This window comes from Thunnus thynnus, chromosome 22, assembly GCF_963924715.1.
Source record: "Thunnus thynnus chromosome 22, fThuThy2.1, whole genome shotgun sequence".
Classification (NCBI taxonomy): domain Eukaryota; kingdom Metazoa; phylum Chordata; class Actinopteri; order Scombriformes; family Scombridae; genus Thunnus; species Thunnus thynnus.
This window is the reverse complement of record NC_089538.1, coordinates 25,552,184-25,573,425: the sequence shown is the minus strand read 5'-3', so window position 1 is coordinate 25,573,425 and position 21,242 is coordinate 25,552,184. Positions and strand designations below refer to the sequence as shown.

Sequence of the window (21,242 nt, the reverse complement as noted above, 5' to 3'; positions counted from 1 at the left end):
AACTCTGTTCGATCTGCAGAGTCCCTCTCAATCTTTAAGAAAAGACTAAAGACCCAGCTCTTTCGCAAACATCTCTGCACTTGATGGACTGTAGGGTGAAAAAAAAAAAAAAAAAACCCAACAAAAAACAAACAAAAAAACAAAAAAAAACATATTTCTATGCACTCTAATCATTGCCTTGTTGCACTGCCTCTTGGCATCTACGTCCTATCGGGACCAAACTTAAGCTTTATGGCACTTACTTGTGTTATTGTCACCTGACTAGATCCCTGCTTGTGTTGTATCAGTCTCATATGTACGTCGCTTTGGATAAAAGCGTCTGCTAAATGAAATGTAATGTAATTACAGACTCAAAGTCAACAACTGTGAGAGAAACCTCATCCTCAAATATCCTACACTATCTGTGACACTGAAGTTAATTATGCTCATATATTAAAGTTAGAAGAATGATTTTGGGCTTTAACAACTAAAAGTTTGTAACTTCAGTGTCAGTGTCTTCTGCTTTGAATCTGTCTCAGCCATAGACAGCACCACAGGCTTTTAAATTATTCCTAAACATCATTTCACAGGATCTGTCACATTAGATCAGCAATTGAATATCACATTTTGAAGTTTTATCACTACTGAATACTTTAATGTTGTTAAATATCACTGAATTTATTGCACTGGAATGTTTGACTTTAAAAATCGTCTTTATTAATTTCAATTTGTGAAATTCTGAATATTCACTTTCAAGTTGTTCAATTTCAAAAACTTTATTTCCAGTATTTATTTTAGAGTTCTCAAATTCAAATGAATTAAAACTAGTTGCTCAAATACTCTCAGTGACATTCAGATTAAATTCAGATCTGAACAGAAGGATGGATGCACATGAATTCTGTATCTGCATTTGAGAACCCTAAAATAAATAAATACTGGGGAAAAAAAAGTTTTCAAAAAAAGTTTGAAAATTATTTTTTAATGAAAAACAAGTGACTTATCATAAGTAAACCATGATCTGTGACCATTTACTGTAACTTGATTACAGTAAATATTGATTACATTGATATTAATAGAGCTAAAGTTAATGTTTGTGGAGAAAATTATGTTTTTAACTATTTTCAGATGGTTAAATATGCATCAGGTCATTTTGACTCAGGTACATTATTACTGTTATTACAGCTGAACATAACAGGAGAGTTAAAAAAGTTGTTTTCTCTGTTTATAAGAAATTCTGAGCAGAATACACTCAGTATTTTGGAGAAAACAGCTCAGCTGTGTCAAACAAACTCACTATTAACTTTGAACTTGTAAAGAACGAGGCTGGCCGTTGTGTTGTGGGGTTTAAGCTGCTCAGCAGCCAGTATATGTCCCTGAGTGAAGGGCTTCTCCTGCTGGAACACTTTCAGTTTTGCCTGTTACACAAGTGAGATCTCCATTTTCTTTTATTGCTCATCTGAAGTGGAATTGAAGACATTGGGTTGCAGTACAAACCCTAAATACTACATAAATACAGTTTTGAACAGTTCAGTCCATCAAACATTAAATATCAGGTCACTTGATAATTTTTGTTTGTAAAGAAATGTGACTTTTAAAATTCACACGAGCGGCAAAAACCGTAAAACGGAACCGACGCCGAGTACCACTAGCAGGGTTTCATTACCTCACTCTCCACACACACACAGCTCACCTTCCAATGCAGAAGTCAGAGAAAAGATGAGAAAAGACACAAATGACGTTGCTATTGAGAAATCCATGACCGCAGAGTTTCGGTTCCTTCGAGGTAGGACACAGTTGGTCGCTCTATCTACACCCAGACAGACAGCAGGGATTGGCTCTTAATGTCACATGACTGTTGGCGTTGTACGTTCTACGAACCACGGATACGTTGAATGTCTGTTTCAGTGTCGATCATTCTCCTTTGAATAATGATGTTTCATGGTATGACAACGTTGTGGTTAAGGTCTGGTTAGGTTTAGGCACAAAGACCACTTGGTTAGGGTTAGGGAAAGATCATGGTTTGGGTTCAAATAAAATAAAAAAATAAAAACGGCTGCAAAGGTCCCAACGTCTCACTAAAAACACCTGCTTTTGTCGATTGAAACAGGAAGAAGAAACAGGTGCTGGTTTCGAGGTGGTTTTACGCTCTGCTGATTTCCAACTTTCAACTTTCTGCCAAGAAACTTCCTATCCATCCACCAACCCCTCCTCCTCCTAATAATAAGAAAGTCAGCTCATATAGATCTCATGTGAACTAGGCTACGTCACATTAGAAATGTTAATATGCTATGTAATACACATGTTGAAACGTAGATAGGTTCCCAACTTGCAGAAATGCTCCCTGGAAGTCAAAGTCCAGGACTTCAGCCTGCTCTGACTGCTTCATTTGCAGCTGTTACCTCTGCTTCCATCACACTGACATCAGATCACTAAATCAGATAAGTAAGGAGTTTTTAACTGTAAATAAAAGATATTCCAGTAGAGCTGGAAGTGAGTTATAGAGGTGCTGGTAGGTTAATTGAGAAAATAATAAAATAATCATTAATAAGCATTATTGAATGCTAATAAAATAATAGTTGTATTATCTCTGTTGAAATGAGGACACATTACAGTATAGATAACCATCGATCTTAGAAGTTATGTACGGTTGCCCTGAGAGAAAAAAGTCAGATGATCCATTTTCTAAGTCTGATTTCAATTGATTCTATCTTGTGTTTATGACTTAAGAACAGGTGAATTTCGCCCAATAAAGAAACAATAAGAGGCTGAAGTGAACCACTACTCCATGTTCTAAATAGGACTAAAACATCCATGTTTACTTCCAGGTGAGTTTAATTTCTCCATGAACCCTAAAGAGTTCGGTCTAGACCTGCTCTATGTGAAAAGTGCCCTGAGATGACTTTTGTTGTGATTTGGCGCTGTATAAATAAAATTAAATTGAAGATTGAATTGAATTAAACACAAAGTACATACAGTATAATGTGTGTTAGCAAGTTATGTAACATTACTGTCATGTCTTTCTTTTGTCACCTGGAAGTAAACATGGATGTTTTTAGTCCTATTTAGAACATGGAGTAGTGCTGCACTTCAGCCTCTTATTGTCTCTTTATTGGCATTAGCTGCTAATTTAATGGCTGCTAGTCTTCCTGGGATCCTTGCAAGAAAATGATTACAACAGAACACAATACAGAGTGTTATTGATGATAAGTTAAAATATGAAAAGAAATTACCATAAAATTAACAATAATGATGAACTAAATGAAAAAGCATGAAAAAAGTCTAAAATTCACGCTCACTTTGAGGACTTAACACAAAATTAAATTTACATGAAGATAATGAAATAAAAAAAATTAAAAAGAAGATAAATATAGGAGAAAAACAAAAACATGACTTCCTGTATTCTGAGTTATTGATGTTCTGTTTGTGGTTTATTTGCAGTTCAGACACACAGCAGAGATGTTTCCTGTTGTTTCGCTAACTGCAGATTTGTTAACATGGAGTCTGAGAGGGAATGTAGTGGAGTGGAAGTAGAAAGTAGCATCACATGGAAATACTCAAGTAAAGTACAAGTACCTCAAAATTATACTTAAGTACAGTTCTTGAGTAAATGTACTAAGATACTTTACGTTACTGCTGACAGATACGATGAGAAAAGAGAAATTCTTTGTTCAGTTTTCTGAGACACTTTGCAGAATCATTACTGAAAACAAAAAGAAAAATGTGATTTGATTGTTCTTGTCTTATATTAAAATGCATCTTTAACAGGACGTTAAATAAAACTTACAAGAAATATTTCACCAAATTATTCAGAGGCTGCAAACAAACCTCCGAACTGTTACATCCATTAGTGTTTTTGATGCAATGAAAAATTGTGTCAGCAGTACATTATATAATATATATGAATATAGAGTAAATGGAAATATCTGAGTCTCACTCAGATCATGAAGCAGAGCAGCAAAGTGGAATGGAGCCTGCGGAGGAAGCACCGGGACCGTCAGGGTAGAATAGTCCATGGAGGAGCTGCTATGTTCGGCTGCACAGATAGGAAACACCCTTGCAGATGGGATGTACCACTCTGTTTGGAAAAAAAACTTACCGCCTCCTTCTGCTCCTGAGTGTGGACCAGAGATTAAATCCTACACATTAATCCTGTCTGTCTAATAAACTCAAAGAAAACTCTACTGCTCCACCCACTTGGCAGGTTCAATACAGTTTTAATGCTGAGCTCCTGAACTCCAGTCTTTCTAAGTTCTTCCCTCATATATTGTCTTTCTTGATCATACTTAGTACAATCTATGCTTGCATGCATAATAGTCTCCTCAGCTAGCTGGAAAAAAATATGTGCCTATATCTGTATCGGCAATCGGCCACAATGAGTTGGAAATATCGGCATATCGGATACAAAAAATCCAATATCGTGCATCCCTAATAAAATTCCCTGTTTGTGTTTCCCTGTTTAGCTGCAGTGGAGGGATAGTAACAATACTAAAATGACTGTGACTTGATTTGACTAACTCAGATGTCTGAAGCTTCATATTAGCTTCAGATAAACTTTTAAATACATTTTACGCAAAACGAGGACTTTGGATTTTGAGGGAATCTCTTAACGTATAAGTGATGAGTAGTATATAAGTTGTGCTCTGCAGTAACTCCTGTATCTCTCAGTATTTCATCAAACAGTATTTTGTTGCAGCGTCTCCAGCTGTAGTGCGATGATGTCAGTGAGCACAACTTTTGGTTTTAAGCTTGAAAAGAACTGACTTCATGCCTCTGACCTATTCTGGACTAACTTTACTCTTATTAAACAAAAACAAAAGAACCAACGTGTTAATCAGTGAGTTATAGACGTGCTGGTAGGTGGATTTTGTTGCCTTTGGACAGAGCCAGGCTAGCTGTTTCCCCCTGTTTCCAGTCTTTATGCTAAGCTAAGCTAACCGGCTGCTGGCTGTAACTTTATGTTTAGCTTAAAGACATGAGAGAGGAATCAGTTTCCTCATTTCACTCTCTGAAAATAATTGTAGAACTATTCCTTTAATGTCTAATTGACCAAAAAGCAATGAAATACCTGTCACTGTTTCTTATCTTGTTTGAACTGTGTGTGTTTCTCAGAGCGCCCCCTAGAGTCAGAGGTAGTCTACTTTTCACTGAGGAGGACCTCCACACTTTCACACCAGTCCAACCACTGACGTCCTGCTGCTGGTCTGCCGGCTGCAGACTTCTGTATATACATTATTTATGTCATTAGATGTTTGCTTTTGTGTTTCTAACAGGAACAGTTGTAACTGAATGTAGAGCTGCAACGATTGTCCAATAAACCAAAATATTCTCAGATGTGAATTGTTTTCTGTTTTTCTTCGTCATACATTTTTTGACTGTTAGTTGAACCTTAAAAAGCAATCTGAATACATCACTGTGGGATATTATAATATTTTAGACAGAACAATTAATCAGTTAATTGAGAAAATAATTAAATAATAATTTGGTCAGATTGAATGCTAATAAAATAATAGTTGTATTATCTCTGTTGAAATGAGGACACATTACAGTACAGATAACCATCGATCTTAGAAGTTATGTACGGAAGCCCTGAGAGAAAAAAAATCTGGTGATCCATTTTCTAAGTCTGATTTAAATTGTTTCTCTCCTGTGTTTATGACTTAAGAACAAGTGAAAAAAAAAACTATGTCAGGATGATTTTTTCTCAGTGTTTGTTGTTGTAATACTAATTTCGCCCACTAGAGGCTGAAGTGCAGCACTACTCCATGTTCTAAATAGGACTCAAAACATTCATGTTTTCTTCCAGGTGACAAAAGAAAGACATGACAGTAATGTTACATAACTTGCTAACAAACATTATACTGTATGTACCTTGTGTTTAGAGTTCATGGAGAAATAAAAACTCACCTGGAAGTAAACATGGATGTTTTTAGTCCTATTTAGAACATGGAGTAGTGCTGCACTTCAGCCTCTTATTGTTTCTTTATTGGCATTAGCTGCTAATTTAATGGCCGCTAGTCTTCCTGGGATCCTTGCAAGAAAATGATTACAACAGAACACAATACAGAGTGTTATTGATGATAAATTAAAATATGAAAAGAAATGACCATAACATTAACAATAATGATAAACTAAATGAAAAATTAAATTTACAGTTTACCCATTCATGAAGATAATGAAATTTAAAAAAATTTAAAAAGAAGATAAATATAGGAGAAAAACAAAAACATGAAACAAACAGAATAACAATAACTTCCTGTATTCTGAGTTATTGATGTTCTGTTTGTGGTTTATTTGCAGTTCAGACACACAGCAGAGATGTTTCCTGTTGTTTCTCTAACTGCAGATGTGTTAACATGGACTCTTTAAAACTTTCTGTTCATCAGTCAAAGATTGTCTCCTGTGAAGAGTCTTCACTCGACTCATTTAGGAGCTTCGTAACATTTTTCTGACTGTGTCCCAAAATCCACGGCCTTGAGTCTGTAGTGTGTTCATACTGGAAAAGAGACTAAATTCAGTTTACTCAAAGCAGACAGCATGCAAACTACATACAGTGGATGTCTGTCATGTCTGGAGGAAACCAGGCAGCATTCATCACCTACCCAGTACCATCCCAACAGTGAAGCCTGGTGGTGGCAGCTTCATGCTGTGGGGGTGTTTTTTAGCGGCGGGGACTGGTCAGGGGAACGCAGGAGCACCTAGTGGAGCAGAGGGGTCGTCACACACACATGTTCTGTACTGACCATTCTTGAAGAGTCTGCCCCCGCTAGCCAATCACTTCATAACTCCCCTCTGCAACCCAGCAACTCCGGCGCCTGAAGAAGCATTTAAGAGTGACAAAGAAAGAGATAGAGGGCCAAAGAAGTTACACAGTACAGTAAAGCAAAACGTAAGAGCAAGGTGCTCTGGATAAGGCATCTGCCACAATATTTTCAGAGCCTTTAATATGTAAATGGCCAAGCTTTATAGTCACAACCACACCGGGCCCAGGTGTGGCTCATGATGGCGATGACGATCCTCCGCCCTGCCCCGGCAGACAAAAAGGAAACCAGCAAACGGAACGCAGGAGCACCTAGTGGAGTGGAGGGGTCATCACAATACGAATATATACATTTCAACACATGTAATACATATCATATCAACATTTCTACAAATGTAGCATATTAACATTTCTACCCGTTGAATAATGATGTTTTATGGTGTGACAACGTTGTGGTTAAGGACTGGTTAGGTTTAGGCACAGAGACCACTTGGTTAGGGTTAAGGAAAGATCATGGTTTGGGTTCAAATAAAATAAAAATAAAATAAAAACGCCCAATGTCTCACTAAAACACCCGGTTTTCTCGCCAGAAAAACAGCTGCAAATGTCCTGACGTCACGCTGAAAACACCTGCTTTTGTCAGTTGAAATGGGAAGTGGGCTGGTCCAGGTATCAGCGGATAATTCGTAATTCATTTGTAATTCAAAAAACAAAAAACAAAAAAAATGTTTTTGGTGTCAGAATCAAATAACGAAAAATGGATTGAATATTGCACAGGTCTGCAGACATAAAGCCAATTCGTTTTTACGTTTGAAACCAAAACGGAAGTCACATGGTTTTTTCATTTTTTCATTTTAAACCAAAAAAAAAAAACGAAATCACGTGATCTATTCCTTTTTTGCTTCCCAACGAAAATCCAGAGAACCAAATTCAAAAGGTTTCTTTGTAAAGAAATGTGACTTTTAAAATTCACACGAGCGACATGTTTAACGCAAAAACCGGAAAACGGAACCGACTCCCAGTACCACTGGCAGGGTTTCATTTCTTCATTTTCTACATACACACACACACACACACACACACACACACACACACACACACACACACACACACAGCTCACCTGCAGATGCAGAAGTCAGAGAAAAGAAAAGACACAAATAACGTTGCTATTGAAAAATCCATGACCGCAGAGTTTCGGTTCCTTCGAGGTAGAACACAGTTGGTCGCTCTATCTACACCCAGACAGACAGCAGGGATTGGCTCCTAATGTCACATGACTGTTGGCGTTGTACGTTCTACAAACCACAGATACGTTGAATGTCTGTTTCAGTGTTGATCATTCTCCTTTGAATAATGATGTTTCATGGTATGACAACGTTGTGGTTAAGGTCTGGTTAGGTTTAGGCACAAAGACCACATGGTTAGGGTTAGGGAAAGATCATGGTTTGGGTTAAAATGAAATTTAAAAAAATAAAATAAAAACAGCTGCAAATGTTAATACACATGTTGAAACGTAGATATTCAAAGTATATGTGGTTTGCAGAGACGTACAATACCAATGTTTTATTCTGGTTACCAGGCTGGACTATACCTGCATTTAAATGGGACATATCATATCATTATGTTATAATGTTGGATGTTAAACATGGTCAAAGGTTTCAAACTTGCAGAAATGCTCCCTGGAAGTCAAAGTCCAGGACTTCAGCCTGCTCTGACTGCTTCATTTGCAGCTGTTACCTCTGCTTCCATCACACTGACATCAGATCACTAAATCAGATAAGTAAGGAGTTTTTAACTGTAAATAAAAGATATTCCAGTAGAGCTGGAAGATGCAGATTATGTCCTCTCTGAATTCTGATATAGTCAATTATCACCTTTCTGACAATGTCAACAAAAACTGAAAACATATGAGGGACTGTTGATTATTTATGAGGTTGCAAAACAAGATTTTAAGCTCTGGGGAGGTTGGTTTTTTATTTTGACATACAACTTTAAATGGTTTTATTTTGTATTTATTTTAAATACGTGTTTTACCGCTGTATGCTGACAGGACTCATAAATTCAGTTAATGTTGGAATGTGAAGGGTTAAATGAAAGAAGCCCCTTTTGTCAGTCTATCAGAATTTTGCGCCTCCACAGTTGCTGGGAAGAAAATGTTGCTTTCAGCTTTGTGATTGGTGGTCCAGCTATAATTTTACAGAGGGCTGAGTAATTCAGATAACAGTAAATTTAGAATTATAACCATATCAAACTCTCCAAGATTAACTTTCAATGACAAGTTTTAGTTAATCAGCAAAGGAAGACATTCAGCAGAGCTAATTTGGTGCAGAAAACCAAGGCTTTCTTCAACTCCAGGATTTCATTTTAGTAACTTTCGTTAATGCGATCATCAAGGGTAAAGCTTGTGTGATGATGCCATTATTTGTGAGGAGGATTTGCATTTTGCATAAGAAATTTTCCCCCAGTAGCACAGGGAGGCTCAAGGACAAATATTTGTAGCTCCGGAGGATCAAGTTAAAAAAAGAAAGAAACCACGTCTCAGTCCAGCCCCCCGCCGATAAATAACAGTCTATAAGCTTAATAAAAGTAGAATTTATTTTGCATTAGATTACGCAGGTGTTCCTAATAAAGTACTGAGTGAAAGTTTGAATAATATTCTACGTGACTTATTTTATGTAATCCAGAACAAAGTGCAGTGATGTTGTAAATTGAAACTGTTACTCACATCAAGACTTATAGATATGTGCTCTATATCAGTATTGACTTTTGTTGCTAAGCTGAACAGGAAGGAGCACGAGCCTGGACCTGAAGTTATTTCACAACTCCACATTCACACAAATATCAATCAGTTTATGTATTTTATTTTAGCTCTAAGCTTTTAAAGCCTCAGTTGCCTGTAATTCATCACTTCAGAACTACAAACACCTGCGTCTCAGGTGTGCCGTTATACTGTCCAGTTACACGGAAATAACGGAATTCACACCAGGAAATGATCACTATCAGGACATAACACTGGATAAATCCCCCCGCCCGCACTTGATGACTGATTAATTTCATATATACAGTTACTCACCCGCTCATAGTCCATTAATGAGGAAAAATCAGCTCCCTGCAGAGTTTTGGAGAAACATCCAGTCTTCCTGGTTGACCGAGGAGCAGCTGAGTTTCCCCCCGACACCCTGCCTCCTATCCGGATGCATCTCTCCGTGTTTGTCGGCATTAACACCCGAAGTCTCCATCTTACAAACTCCACCGAAAATATTACTCCGACAGAGAAGAAAATACAGAATATGTTCACAAACTCGTAGTGGTTCCCCCTCTGTGGAGGACTGACTGTCTGAGACCGAGGTTACAGTCATACCTTCACACCAGAATAGGCTCTCCACACCGGCTTCACGTGTGAGAGGTACGTGGTGAGTCCCTCACACAAACCCGGTTCATCATCCTCCTCCCGCTCTCCATCCAATCAGCACTCAGAAACATTAGGTGACTTCTTGACTGACTAATCAGAATCAGGATGTAACATCACTTGTCTTTAACATGTGATGTTAGGTGTGAGAATAAGCTTAAGGTACTAATATCCTTTACAAAGGTACTAATACAGCAATGTAAAAATATGTCCTGCATGAAAAATCTACTACAGTAAAAGTACATAAGTATTATGAGCTTGATGTAGTTAAAGTATTGCAGTAAAAGTACATAAGTATTATGAGCTTGATGTAGTTAAAGTATTGCAGTAAAAGTACATAAGTATTATGAGCTTGATGTAGTTAAAGTATTGCAGTAAAAGTACATAAGTATTATGAGCTTGATGTAGTTAAAGTATTGCAGTAAAAGTACATAAGTATTATGAGCTTGATGTAGTTAAAGTATTGCAGTAAAAGTACATAAGTATTATGAGCTTGATGTAGTTAAAGTATTGCAGTAAAAGTACATAAGTATTATGAGCTTGATGTAGTTAAAGTATTGCAGTAAAAGTAGTGGTTTGGTCCCTCTGACTGATATATTATTATATATGACATCATTAGATTATTAATAGTAAAGCATCAGTGTTAGAGCAGCATGTTACTGTTGTAGCTGCTGGAGGAGGAGCTAGTTTACACTACTTTATATACAGTTAGCTAGTTTAGTCCAGTGGTTCCCAACCTAGGGGTCGGGCCCTTTGGTCCTCTATGATAAAGATGCTGAGCTCATCGGGCCCCTGGACACCGACATGTAAAAGTTCATACGACAGACTGAAAGATCAATAACGGTTGTGTCATTGGCCGTTGTTCGGTGTTTCTCCCAGCAACATTTTAAAGGTGAAGCCGAACTATTTGGTTCTCCTCCTGGTTCAGAAGCTGCAGCTGAACTTCAGTATTTAGTCAACAGCAGAGAAAAGTACAAAAACTTTATTCAAAAAGACTTATTGTTTGTGCAAAAACAGTAAAACTTTTGAAAAAAGAACAGAACCATGAACTCTTAAACTGCATTTTTTTTAAAAAAAATAACCTGATTTGGTTTGTAGAGAGTGACACAAAAACAAGATGGTTTTAGATTTCCAATTCATATTGTGACCACGTGAAGATACTGCATCATATTCTCATAAACAATCATGAAAATCATCCAGGGGGCTAAGTTAAGAGTATTAAAGGCTCCATGTCAAAAGATAATTAAACAACAAGCTATTCAGTGAATCTGTGATTTTATTCCATTCAGTGTTTCACTTCCTGTTTTTTCTTCTTCCACCAGCAGAAAACCACAATGAGACACCAGAGGAAAAAACCTACACTTTGTACGTGTCACTCTCCATGTGTTGTATCAGACACGTCAAGTCTTTCATCAGAGTGTGTGGTGAAAATAGCTGGTTAGTTCTTCATTTGTCTCACTGCAGACTGAAACAACTCATCTGCTTCATTTACAACCTTTTTACTTGTGTTTGTGTAATTTAATGAAGCCACTGATGGTTGATATTTGAACTACTGTTTTCATGTTAACTGCTGAAGACAAAACCACACAACCACCATACTCACCCTCCACAGAGGAAAGAGGAGGGTTTAACTGCTGCGACTGAACAATGAGTTGATCTCACATCACTATGAGGTACAATGGAGGAAACATCTCTTCAGCAGCTGCTCTGTGAGTACAATCTGTAATGTTCACAGTTAATAATTACATTGTTAATGGGTGTAGTTAGATATGAGTGATATTTACTTTATAAAACATTTTAAAATGAAAATATGATTTTATCTCTATATAAAACAAGGAATCTCTGTCCGTATGTTTGTCCTCCACATATCTCGAGAACCGTTCATCTGATCGACTTCACACTTGGTGGGTGTATCGTTGGGGAAACAAGAGAGTGCAATGCAACATGTTCAATATTAATAAACTTGGAATAAAAAAGCGAGCCGGCAGGGTGGAGCTTCTGGGCTCTGTGACTGCATGTCATGATCAGCGCTGTACAACCCTGCCATGAGAGATATGAGAGGAGGACATCTCTCTTCATTTGATAACGTTAAAAGTTGGGCTTTGTTGTGGGTTTCCTAACTCATTTTAAAAAAGACAAGAGACAAAGAGAGAGAGAGGGCGGGCAAGCTCAGAAAACTAACTAAAGCTGTCAAATAAATGTAGTGGAGTAGAAAGTACAATATTTCCCTCTGAAATGTAGTATACGCATAGAAATACTCAGGTAAAGTACTTCCAATTTATACTTAAGTACAGTACTTGAGTAAATGTACTGAGTTACTTTCCATTACCGCTGACAGATACGATTAGAAAAGAGAAATTCTTCGTTCAGATTTATGAGCCACTTTGCAGAATTACTACATGAAAAGGAAAGTGAGATTCAGGTGTTCTTGTCTTATATTAAAATGCATCTTTAAAATGACGTTAAATAAAACTTATGAGAAATATTTCACCAAACAATTCAGAGGCTGCAGACAAACCTCAGAACTGTTTGAATCTATTCTCACCTCCTCCCACAAAGCACATCCTGTCTCTACAAGCTTCATATTGAAGTCTCTTGAAGACAGAGATTTGGTGTTCTGATATTTAGAGTTTGAGGAGATTCACTGCAAATGAACTTTAACTTAATGTGAACAGACAGATGTGTTATAAACATTTTACAACTTCTATCCAAAGTGCTGCAAAGTATACTTAAGTATTTATGTTACTTTGTACTTCTACTTCAATACATTTTAGAGAGAAATATTGTACTTTATTAAAGGTCAGTAGCTTTTGTTCAGACGAAACTTTCTTTATAAAATGATCCGTTTATAAAATGTACATTGTTATAGATTATTAGACTGGTCAACAGTGTATGTTGCCTTCATGTTCACATTAATGAATCAGTATTAATATTCCAATATGATAAATATCTAAATGGAGGCATTTTGCATAATGAGTGCTTACTCTGTGTTGCATTTACTTCAGTAAAGATCTCAGTCCTTCTTCCATCACTATTCATAAGTTCCATCTTGTGATTTAAAATCAGTAATTGATTAATTGCAAATGTCAAACTAACCAGTGTCATCATGTCTCTTCAGTGCTGACCTCACTGCTGTTCTGCACAACAAACCAAGGTCAGTAAACTTTTATATGACGAGCCAACACTTAAACACAAGAGACACATGCTGAGAGTTATTACATCAAGATTTCTGTCGCTTTATTTTATTCTTTCTCTTTTGTTGCCACCAAATTATCAGAAATCCTGATTCATGAATCTGATGCATCTGTTCTCAGTAATTTAAGGCTGTTTTTATCAAACTGGTCGTCACATGCAAACATCTACATGTTGCTGCTTGGTGCTTTTTAAGATGCACTAAAACCAAGAGCAGGAGCCAGCAGAAGTGTTCACATTACATCAGCAGTTTATATTTGAATGAAGTTAGAAATAAGAACTGAATATAAATGTTCTGTCAGAAATTATTTCTGGTGATCATTCACTGATGAAGCAACATGCAGATGTTTGCATTCGACCAATAGTTTCATATTTCAGGTACCTTTCAGAACGTAACTGTAACCCCCAACTTTGAGTAAACATGTATTAATTGATAACCCATTGAAGGACGGGTTCACAATTTCTCAAGTGTGTCTTAAACCAACGGTTAGGAGCCCAAATGAACATTAAACCTGTTTTTCTTGCTGTAATCATTCCTCCTGTTCATACTGACCATTAGAAGATCCCTTCATAATGACCTTACAATGGAAGTGATGGGGGACAAAATCCACAGTCCTCCTTCTGTGCAAAAATGCATTTAAAAGTTTATCTGAAGCTAATATGAAGCTTCAGCGTCCAAATGAGTCAAATCAAGTAGATATCTTTCAACGTTACAGTCTTTTTAGTGCCAAAGACCCTCTTTTTGTTACTTTACTTCCATCGCAGCTCAACAGGGAAACACTGTCCGAGGAAACACAAAGAGGGAATTTGATGCAAAAAAGACTAAATGTGGCAAATATCCACTTGATATGACAACATGAAGACATGTGTTTGTAATCTTAAGTGTTGCCAATAATGGTTGGCAGCATCCTGACACCTGAGATACTTGCACATGGTTGTGCAACTTACTGATGGAGACTTGCACAACGTCCTGACAGATTTAAATCTTAAATTAACTTGTGACTCGACTCACGAGGAGTTCAAACCCAAAGGTCTGTGTTGGTGGGTGAGATATGAAGTTGAGTTTGAGTAACTGATCCGTCAGTTTGATAGATATGTTGAGCGGTAATGTTGAACATTAAGCTTGGATGTTTTCTTTAAGACACTAAATGGCTCATTATGTTTTACTCACAGCTCATCTGACTGTGAGTCCCAGCAGCTCTCAGATGTTTCAAAATAAGTTTGTCTCTCTGAGCTGTGAGGAAGACGACAGCTCTGCTGGATGGACGCTAAGGAGGAATACAACCAGACAAACCAGAGCTGAGTGTGGAGTTAAATGGGGAAAACCAGCTGGTTCTATGTGTAACCTCAGCCTCATAACCACATTGGACAGTGGAGTTTACTGGTGTGAGTCCAGAGAGGGAGCAACCAGTAACAGCGTCAACATCACTGTCACTGGTAAGATCAGACTGTGGAGTTAGTATTGATGAAGCTGAGTGTAAATGATGAAATGCTGTAGTTTGTCTCTGTGTTCAGATGGATCAGTGATCCTGCAGAGTCCTGTCCTCCCTGTGATGGAGGGAGATGATGTCACTCTGCACTGTAAAACAAACACCTCCAACCTCCCAGCTGGTTTCTATAAAGATGGCTCCCTCATCGGGACTGAGCCTGCAGGTCACATGACCATCCACCATGTTTCCAAGTCTGATGAAGGCCTCTACAAGTGTAACATCAACAGTCATGGAGAGTCTCCACCCAGCTGGATCACTGTCACAGGTGAGGAAGTTAAAGTCAATTCAAGTCAAGGCAGCAGTGATGTCACAGTGTACTGACAAACCCTGGAGTACACTTCTACATCACTGCAGCGAGGTGAGAGGTTAAACCACTGGAGGTCAGTAAAAACAAGACCTTCAGCTGCTGTTAAGTCTTAAGGTGGGTTTCCGCACCAATAAGGAGTTTTCAGCATTGAAGATCTGGAATTTCCACCATTAGATGATTCATGTTTTTTGTTTTTCAGTAATACATATTATGGGTGATGTGTTGATAAGAAGACTCAGATTTAGGAGCTTGAAGATACATTCATTTATTATGAAGTGCTTTTTGTTGTAAAATCAAATGTGGAAAACAAGTAGGTTGATGCAGTTTAGACTCCATATCAGTTTATACAATAAGATGACTGAGAGTCTGCAGCATCCAGCATTAAAGTTAGTGAAATATTGTGGCAATAGTGCAACTCAGTGTGAGTCCTGGAGCTGAGGAGAGCAGCAGGTGAGTCATCTGTCAATCACAGCTGTCATTCAACCATCACACAGCAGACATCAAAGCTACCATAAGGCTTCAAATATTATTAACAGAGCAATAATTTCCAAAATGACCAGCAGCACACTTATTAGAGGGTCTGTATTTAGAGATTGAGACCAGAATTTGTCGTTGAAAATGATGATTGACTCAGTATTTCTAGAGAGAAGTTGAGGCTGTTTGAATGGGAGTCAGTTGGAGCAGCTAGCAGCTGTTGGTGGTATTTTAAGGTCCTTTAGAGTGAAGACACATATTGCACATATTAGTATTGGACACGTTATAATTTCGACCAGATGTATATTACTCTATGTAGTGCATTTTATTCTAAACATTTCTACTGACTATTTTTGGATTATTTCTTGGTTATCACAGACAAACCCACCACCACAACTCCTCCTCATTCTACAAGTCCTCATCATCCTGACGTCTCCCCATCCCCCTCTCCTCTTCCCTTTGTGTTGTTTTATGTTCCACCTGTCTGTGGTCTGGTCCTGCTTGTTCTACTGGTTCTGTTGGTTCTACTGGTGAGACGATGCATCCGGAGGAAACCTCCAGGTCAGACACAGATTCCTGGATATCAAATTCAACATGTCATACGTAGGTTTAGTTATTGTGCAACAATTTAGATATACTTTGCTTAAAAGTCGTAATTCTTGTTGATTTGGAAGTGTTTAATACAACAGAAAACACTGGTTGAGCTGCTACTTTGTCAGAAATCCAACTGAAGAGCAGCCAAACAAACTCACATTGTCTTAATAAAGTCAATAAGAAATGATAACAACATAAACTATTTTTACAGCAGGAAATGTGTTTCCTGTCAATCCCTCGTGCATGTAAAGTCAATCTGAATGTTTTTAATACACACACAAACAGAATTAGTCCTTTTGTTGTTTATTTTTTCATTATGTGTTATTGTTTGTTATTGCATCACATTGCACGAGAGGAAAGTCAGTGTGGATCCAGTTGAAAGGAAGGGTGTGTGATGATATCGTTCAAAGGAAGAGCTGGCGAAGTTCTTATTTTGTAGACGTTTATTAGACGATGGCCATCGGGTCCATTCCATGTACAAAGATGGTCTGGGCAATGTACCACTATCGGTGCATAGCTTATATGGGGTTACACATCTGTATCTTATCACTTGAATAACATAGGTTTTCCATGGGCACTAGGTCAATAGGGAGCCCTCCAATCAAGTGGTTGACAACTACCTCACCACATATTATGTGTCACAACATACCACATCTGGAACAGTTCCAAACTTGACCATAACCCATTATTTGTATTTAAAGGTCCCCCCAAGAAGGGCTCTATCATATTACCTAAAATGACATGCAAATTATGGGATATTTAGGTCCCATGTCCAACATCCAAAATCAGTGAATACATGGGGTCATATAAAAATCATACTAACACCAGTGATGGAGGGACGGACTCCACCAGTAACTATAAATACTACTGTATACAGACAGATAATCACAAAATGTAAATACACTGAAAGGCTGTTGAGGAAAACATGCTGTAATCTTAAGGATTATAACTTTAGTTTCTGCCTTATGGTCACATCTTACTACTCCAGTATTTCAGAGTTTGTGTTTATTTCTACTTGTATGTTTGTGAGAAGTTAGTTAGGAGTTATTGAGTTTGAGATTGGAGACGTTTTTGTATCATCGTGGGTTATTTGTGGGTTAAGATTTGCTTTAAAGTAATATCTTGTGTCTAGATGGACGTGAGTTGAGTTTAACATTAGATTTTGGTTACTGAATGTTTTATGTGAGTTTACACATCAGAAGAGAAATGTATGTTTCACTTTGTGGATTAAAAGCCATAAACTGACTTTCATTCTCAGCATTTCACCTTTTACATTTTCTGTTGACATTATTTTCACTTTGATACTTCACAGTAAACTTTTCACCGGTAACTTGCAATAGATCTTATACATTAATATATATGTTTAAATTTAGTTTGTGGTCTGAGTGAACAGAAGCTCTGCTGCCGTCCAGTTTCCTGTTTACTGTTAAAGACGCATCAGTTGAATTTGGTCAGGTTCACCGCAGGGCTGATAAACAGGTTAAAACCAGAGCAGCTTCTCTGCTTTACTTTAGGCTCATTACTGGAACTTTTAATGCTGTTTGATTCATGTCAATAACTGATAAATGTGCACATTTCTGTATATTCTGCTCACATATCTATAACGTTTAGTGTTTTATTCATCGTGCATTAACTGAACTGTTTGTCTTTACTGAATACATTTCACCTTTATTTGTTATTTTCAGACATTATTACCCTCATTGATACAAATATTCAGCACATGTATCAGCTGCAGTAATAATATTTAGTTTAATATGTGTTTTATCTCCCAGAGAGTGACCCAGTTCCACTTTATTCATCAGTGAGAAGAACAGACGACGTCAGCTGCGAAGCGAACAGGACGAGAGGTACAGCAGCTCGTCTTTAAAGCTGCTAAAATCAATATTTTTATATTAACAGTGGATCAAATGACAGTAATGAAATGTGTTAATCGTACTGACGATCACAATATTTCGGTTTGAACTTTACGAGAAGCTTTTCTTAACATTTGAACAAGGTGTTGCATATTGTGTGAAGTGTGTCAGTTAGACTGCAGAAAAGCAACAGCTCTGTGGTCATCCAGCTTCCTGTTGAATTATGTCTCCTCCTTCTTTCACTGCAGGGGTGTTAAAAAGCAAAAAACTGTAAAAACATATCTGTAATTTACTTCAGTTCAAAGAGGGGACATTTACACTGATGTTTGCAGCTATGATTGATTAATTTCCTGTGATATCTTATTTTAAGATAATAAAAATAATGTCATTATGTTTTTATTGTAGTCGTATCAACATTCTGGGTTTTGTTTTTTGGATCACATGTTCTGCAGCAGTTTCATTGGTTGTATTAAAGGATAAGTTCACAATTTTTCTAGTTTAGTTCTAGTTGTAAAACTACAGAATCCAAAATTGTGAACCCGTCTTTTACAGTGTTTTATTTTCCAGAGAGCGATCCAGCTGTAGTGTACACAGCGGTAAAAACAACAACAGACGTCTGTTATGGACAAATAGCCATCAGCCCAAACAGCAGGAGAGGTCGGACAGGTAAGTCACTGTTAATACAATAATCACTGCACATACTGTATGTAGATTGTGTTCATACTGGGCACAACGAGATCCCTCAAAGTCAGTGATGGGGCACAAAATCCACAATCTGTGCACAAATGTTTATCTGAGGCTAACATGAGTTAGTCAAATCAAGTGGATATCTTCCACAATTACAGTCTTTTTATTCAGTTCAATTCAGATCATACTTTATTCGTCCCTCACAGGGCAGTTAGAGGCAAGCGAGTTAGCAAACATCTTAAAATATGACTAATTCAATGTCAGAAAGAGTTAAAAATACATGAGGATTAATGGCAGTGGCCGTCTGTCGCTGTCCAACAATATCCAGCACCATGAAGGCTCTTTATGTCACAAAATACAAGGAAACTGATCCAGTCTGATGCCCTCTGCTGTAATACCAAACTTCCTGCTGTTTGTTCTGATTACATCATCAGGAATGATGTTGTATAAAATTTAAGGATGCACGATATTATCGGCATGTCATCGGTATCGGCCGATATAAGCTCTAAAATGAAATATCGGCATCGGCCCGAAATGAACATTTTCTGCCGATTATGAGATGCCGATATGTTGCCTTCTCCTCCGCCACCTGACTGTTTCACCCTGACGGTCCCGGTGCTTCCTCCGCAGGCTCCACTTCACTCAGCTGCCCATCAGACAGGCTGCGTCTTATAGCTGAGGCTAGCTGGCTGTGCTTCCCTCTGGTCATGCTGCGGCTAATGCTCCGCTAGCCTCTCAGCTAATGTTGGCAGGTTCATTACAGTTTTAGTGCTGAGCTCCTGAACTCCAGTCTTCCTATGTTCTTCCCTCATATATTGTCTTTCTTGATCATACTTAGTACAATCTATGCTTGCATGCATAATAGTCTCCTCAGCCAGCTGGAAAAAATTATGTGCCTATATCTGTACCGGCAATCGGCCACAATGAGTTGGAAATATCGGCATATCGGATATCGGCAAAAAATCCAATATCGTGCATCCCTAATAAAATTCCCTGTTTGTGTTTCCCTGTTTAGCTGCAGTGGAGGGATAGTAATGATACTAAAATGACTGTGACTTGATTTGACTAACTCAGATGTCTGAAGCTTCATATTAGCTTCAGATAAACTTTTAAATACATTTTTACACAAAACGAGGACTTTGGATTTTGGAGGAATCTCTTAACATATAAGTGATGAGTAATATATAAGTTGTGCTCTGCAGTAACTCCTGTATCTCTCAGTATTTCATCAAACAGTGTTTTGGTGCAGCGTCTCCAGCTGTAGTGCGATGATGTCAGTGAGCACAACTTTTGGTTTTAAGCTTGAAAAGAACTGACTTCATGCCTCTGACCTATTTTGGACTAACTTTACTCTTATTAAACAAAAATAAAAGAACCAACGTGTTAATCAGTGAGTTATAGAGGTGCTGGTCGGTGGATTTTGTTGCCTTTGGACAGAGCCAGGCTAACTGTTTCCCCCTGTTTCCAGTCTTTATGCTAAGCTAAGCTAACTGGCTGCTGGCTGTAACTTAATGTTTAGCTTAAAGACATGAGAGAGGAATCAGTTTCCTCATTTCACTCTCTGAAAATAATTGTAGAACTATACCTTTAATGTCTAATTGACCAAAAAGCGATGAAATACCTGTCACTGTCTCTTATCTTGTTTGAACTGTATTTGTTTTTCAGAGCGCCCCCTAGAGTCAGAGGTAGTCTACTCCTCACTGAGGTAGACCTCCACACCTTCACACCAGTCCAACCACTGACGTCCTGCTGCTGGTCTGCCAGCTGCAGACTTCTGTATATACATTATTTATTTCATTAGATGTTTGCTTTTGTGTTTCTAACAGGAACAGTTGTAACTGAATGTAGAGCTGCAACGATTGTTTGATAAACCAAAATATTCTCAGATGTGAATTATTTGCTGTTTTTCTTCGTCATACATTTTTTGACTGTTAGTTGAACCTTAAAAAGCAATTTGAATACATCACTGTGGGATATTATAATATTTTAGACAGAACAATTAATCAGTTAATTGAGAAAATAATTAAATAATAATTTGGTCAGATTGAATGCTAATAAAATAATAGTTGTATTATCTCTGTTGAAATGAGGACACATTACAGTACAGATAACCATCGATCTTAGAAGTTATGTACGGAAGCCCTGAGAGAAAAAAAATCTGGTGATCCATTTTCTAAGTCTGATTTAAATTGTTTCTCTCCTGTGTTTATGACTTAAGAGCAAGTGAAAAAAAAAACTATGTCAGGATGATTTTTTCTCAGTGTTTGTTGTTGTAATACTAATTTCGCCCACTAGAGGCTGAAGTGCAGCACTACTCCATGTTCTAAATAGGACTCAAAACATTCATGTTTTCTTCCAGGTGACAAAAGAAAGACATGACAGTAATGTTACATAACTTGCTAACAAACATTATACTGTATGTACCTTGTGTTTAGAGTTCATGGAGAAATAAAAACTCACCTGGAAGTAAACATGGATGTTTTTAGTCCTATTTAGAACA

The 21,242-nt window shown here is 37.6% G+C and overlaps 2 protein-coding genes across 6 annotated transcripts in view; one reads left to right on the top strand and one right to left on the bottom strand.

Moving 5' to 3' along the window:
- The window catches only part of LOC137175210 (sodium channel regulatory subunit beta-3-like), a 31,108-nt gene that overhangs the window by 5,657 nt on the left and 4,209 nt on the right, over nucleotides 1-21,242 (bottom strand). Inside the window, exon 1 of one of the 2 annotated variants that reach the window (XR_010925582.1) lies at nucleotides 9,810-10,325. The exons of the other annotated variant lie outside the window; for it this stretch is intronic. The gene's annotated coding sequence lies outside the window, so the exon portion shown is untranslated. Of the gene's footprint in view, nucleotides 1-9,809; nucleotides 10,326-21,242 lie in introns of those variants that run through there. 2 annotated transcript variants of the gene reach the window in all.
- On the top strand, nucleotides 11,458-20,627 carry LOC137175207 (Fc receptor-like protein 5). 4 transcript variants are annotated; one of them, XM_067580915.1, is made up of 9 exons: nucleotides 11,458-11,582; nucleotides 11,722-11,854; nucleotides 13,264-13,299; nucleotides 14,511-14,774; nucleotides 14,853-15,092; nucleotides 15,987-16,211; nucleotides 17,975-18,049; nucleotides 18,623-18,721; nucleotides 20,408-20,627. In XM_067580915.1, the coding sequence occupies exons 2-9, from the start codon at nucleotides 11,824-11,826 to the stop codon at nucleotides 20,449-20,451; spliced, it is 1,014 nt and encodes a 337-aa protein (XP_067437016.1). In that variant the 5' UTR covers nucleotides 11,458-11,582; nucleotides 11,722-11,823; the 3' UTR covers nucleotides 20,452-20,627. The 4 variants fall into 4 exon arrangements, with proteins under 4 accessions (XP_067437016.1, XP_067437017.1, XP_067437020.1 ...); XM_067580916.1 differs by having other exon boundaries at nucleotides 11,459-11,582; nucleotides 15,987-16,169; XM_067580919.1 differs by lacking the exon at nucleotides 15,987-16,211 and having other exon boundaries at nucleotides 11,460-11,582.

What these genes read in the sequence shown, in the direction of transcription:
- LOC137175207 (XM_067580915.1), top strand. Translation starts at nt 11,824, where the DNA reads ATGGAGGAAACATCTCTTCAGCAGCTGCTCT. An exon ending in CAGCTGGATCACTGTCACAG is followed by an intron (nt 15,093 to 15,986) that starts GTGAGGAAGTTA and finishes TGGTTATCACAG; the next exon opens with ACAAACCCACCACCACAACT. An exon ending in CAGCAGGAGAGGTCGGACAG is followed by an intron (nt 18,722 to 20,407) that starts GTAAGTCACTGT and finishes TTTGTTTTTCAG; the next exon opens with AGCGCCCCCTAGAGTCAGAG.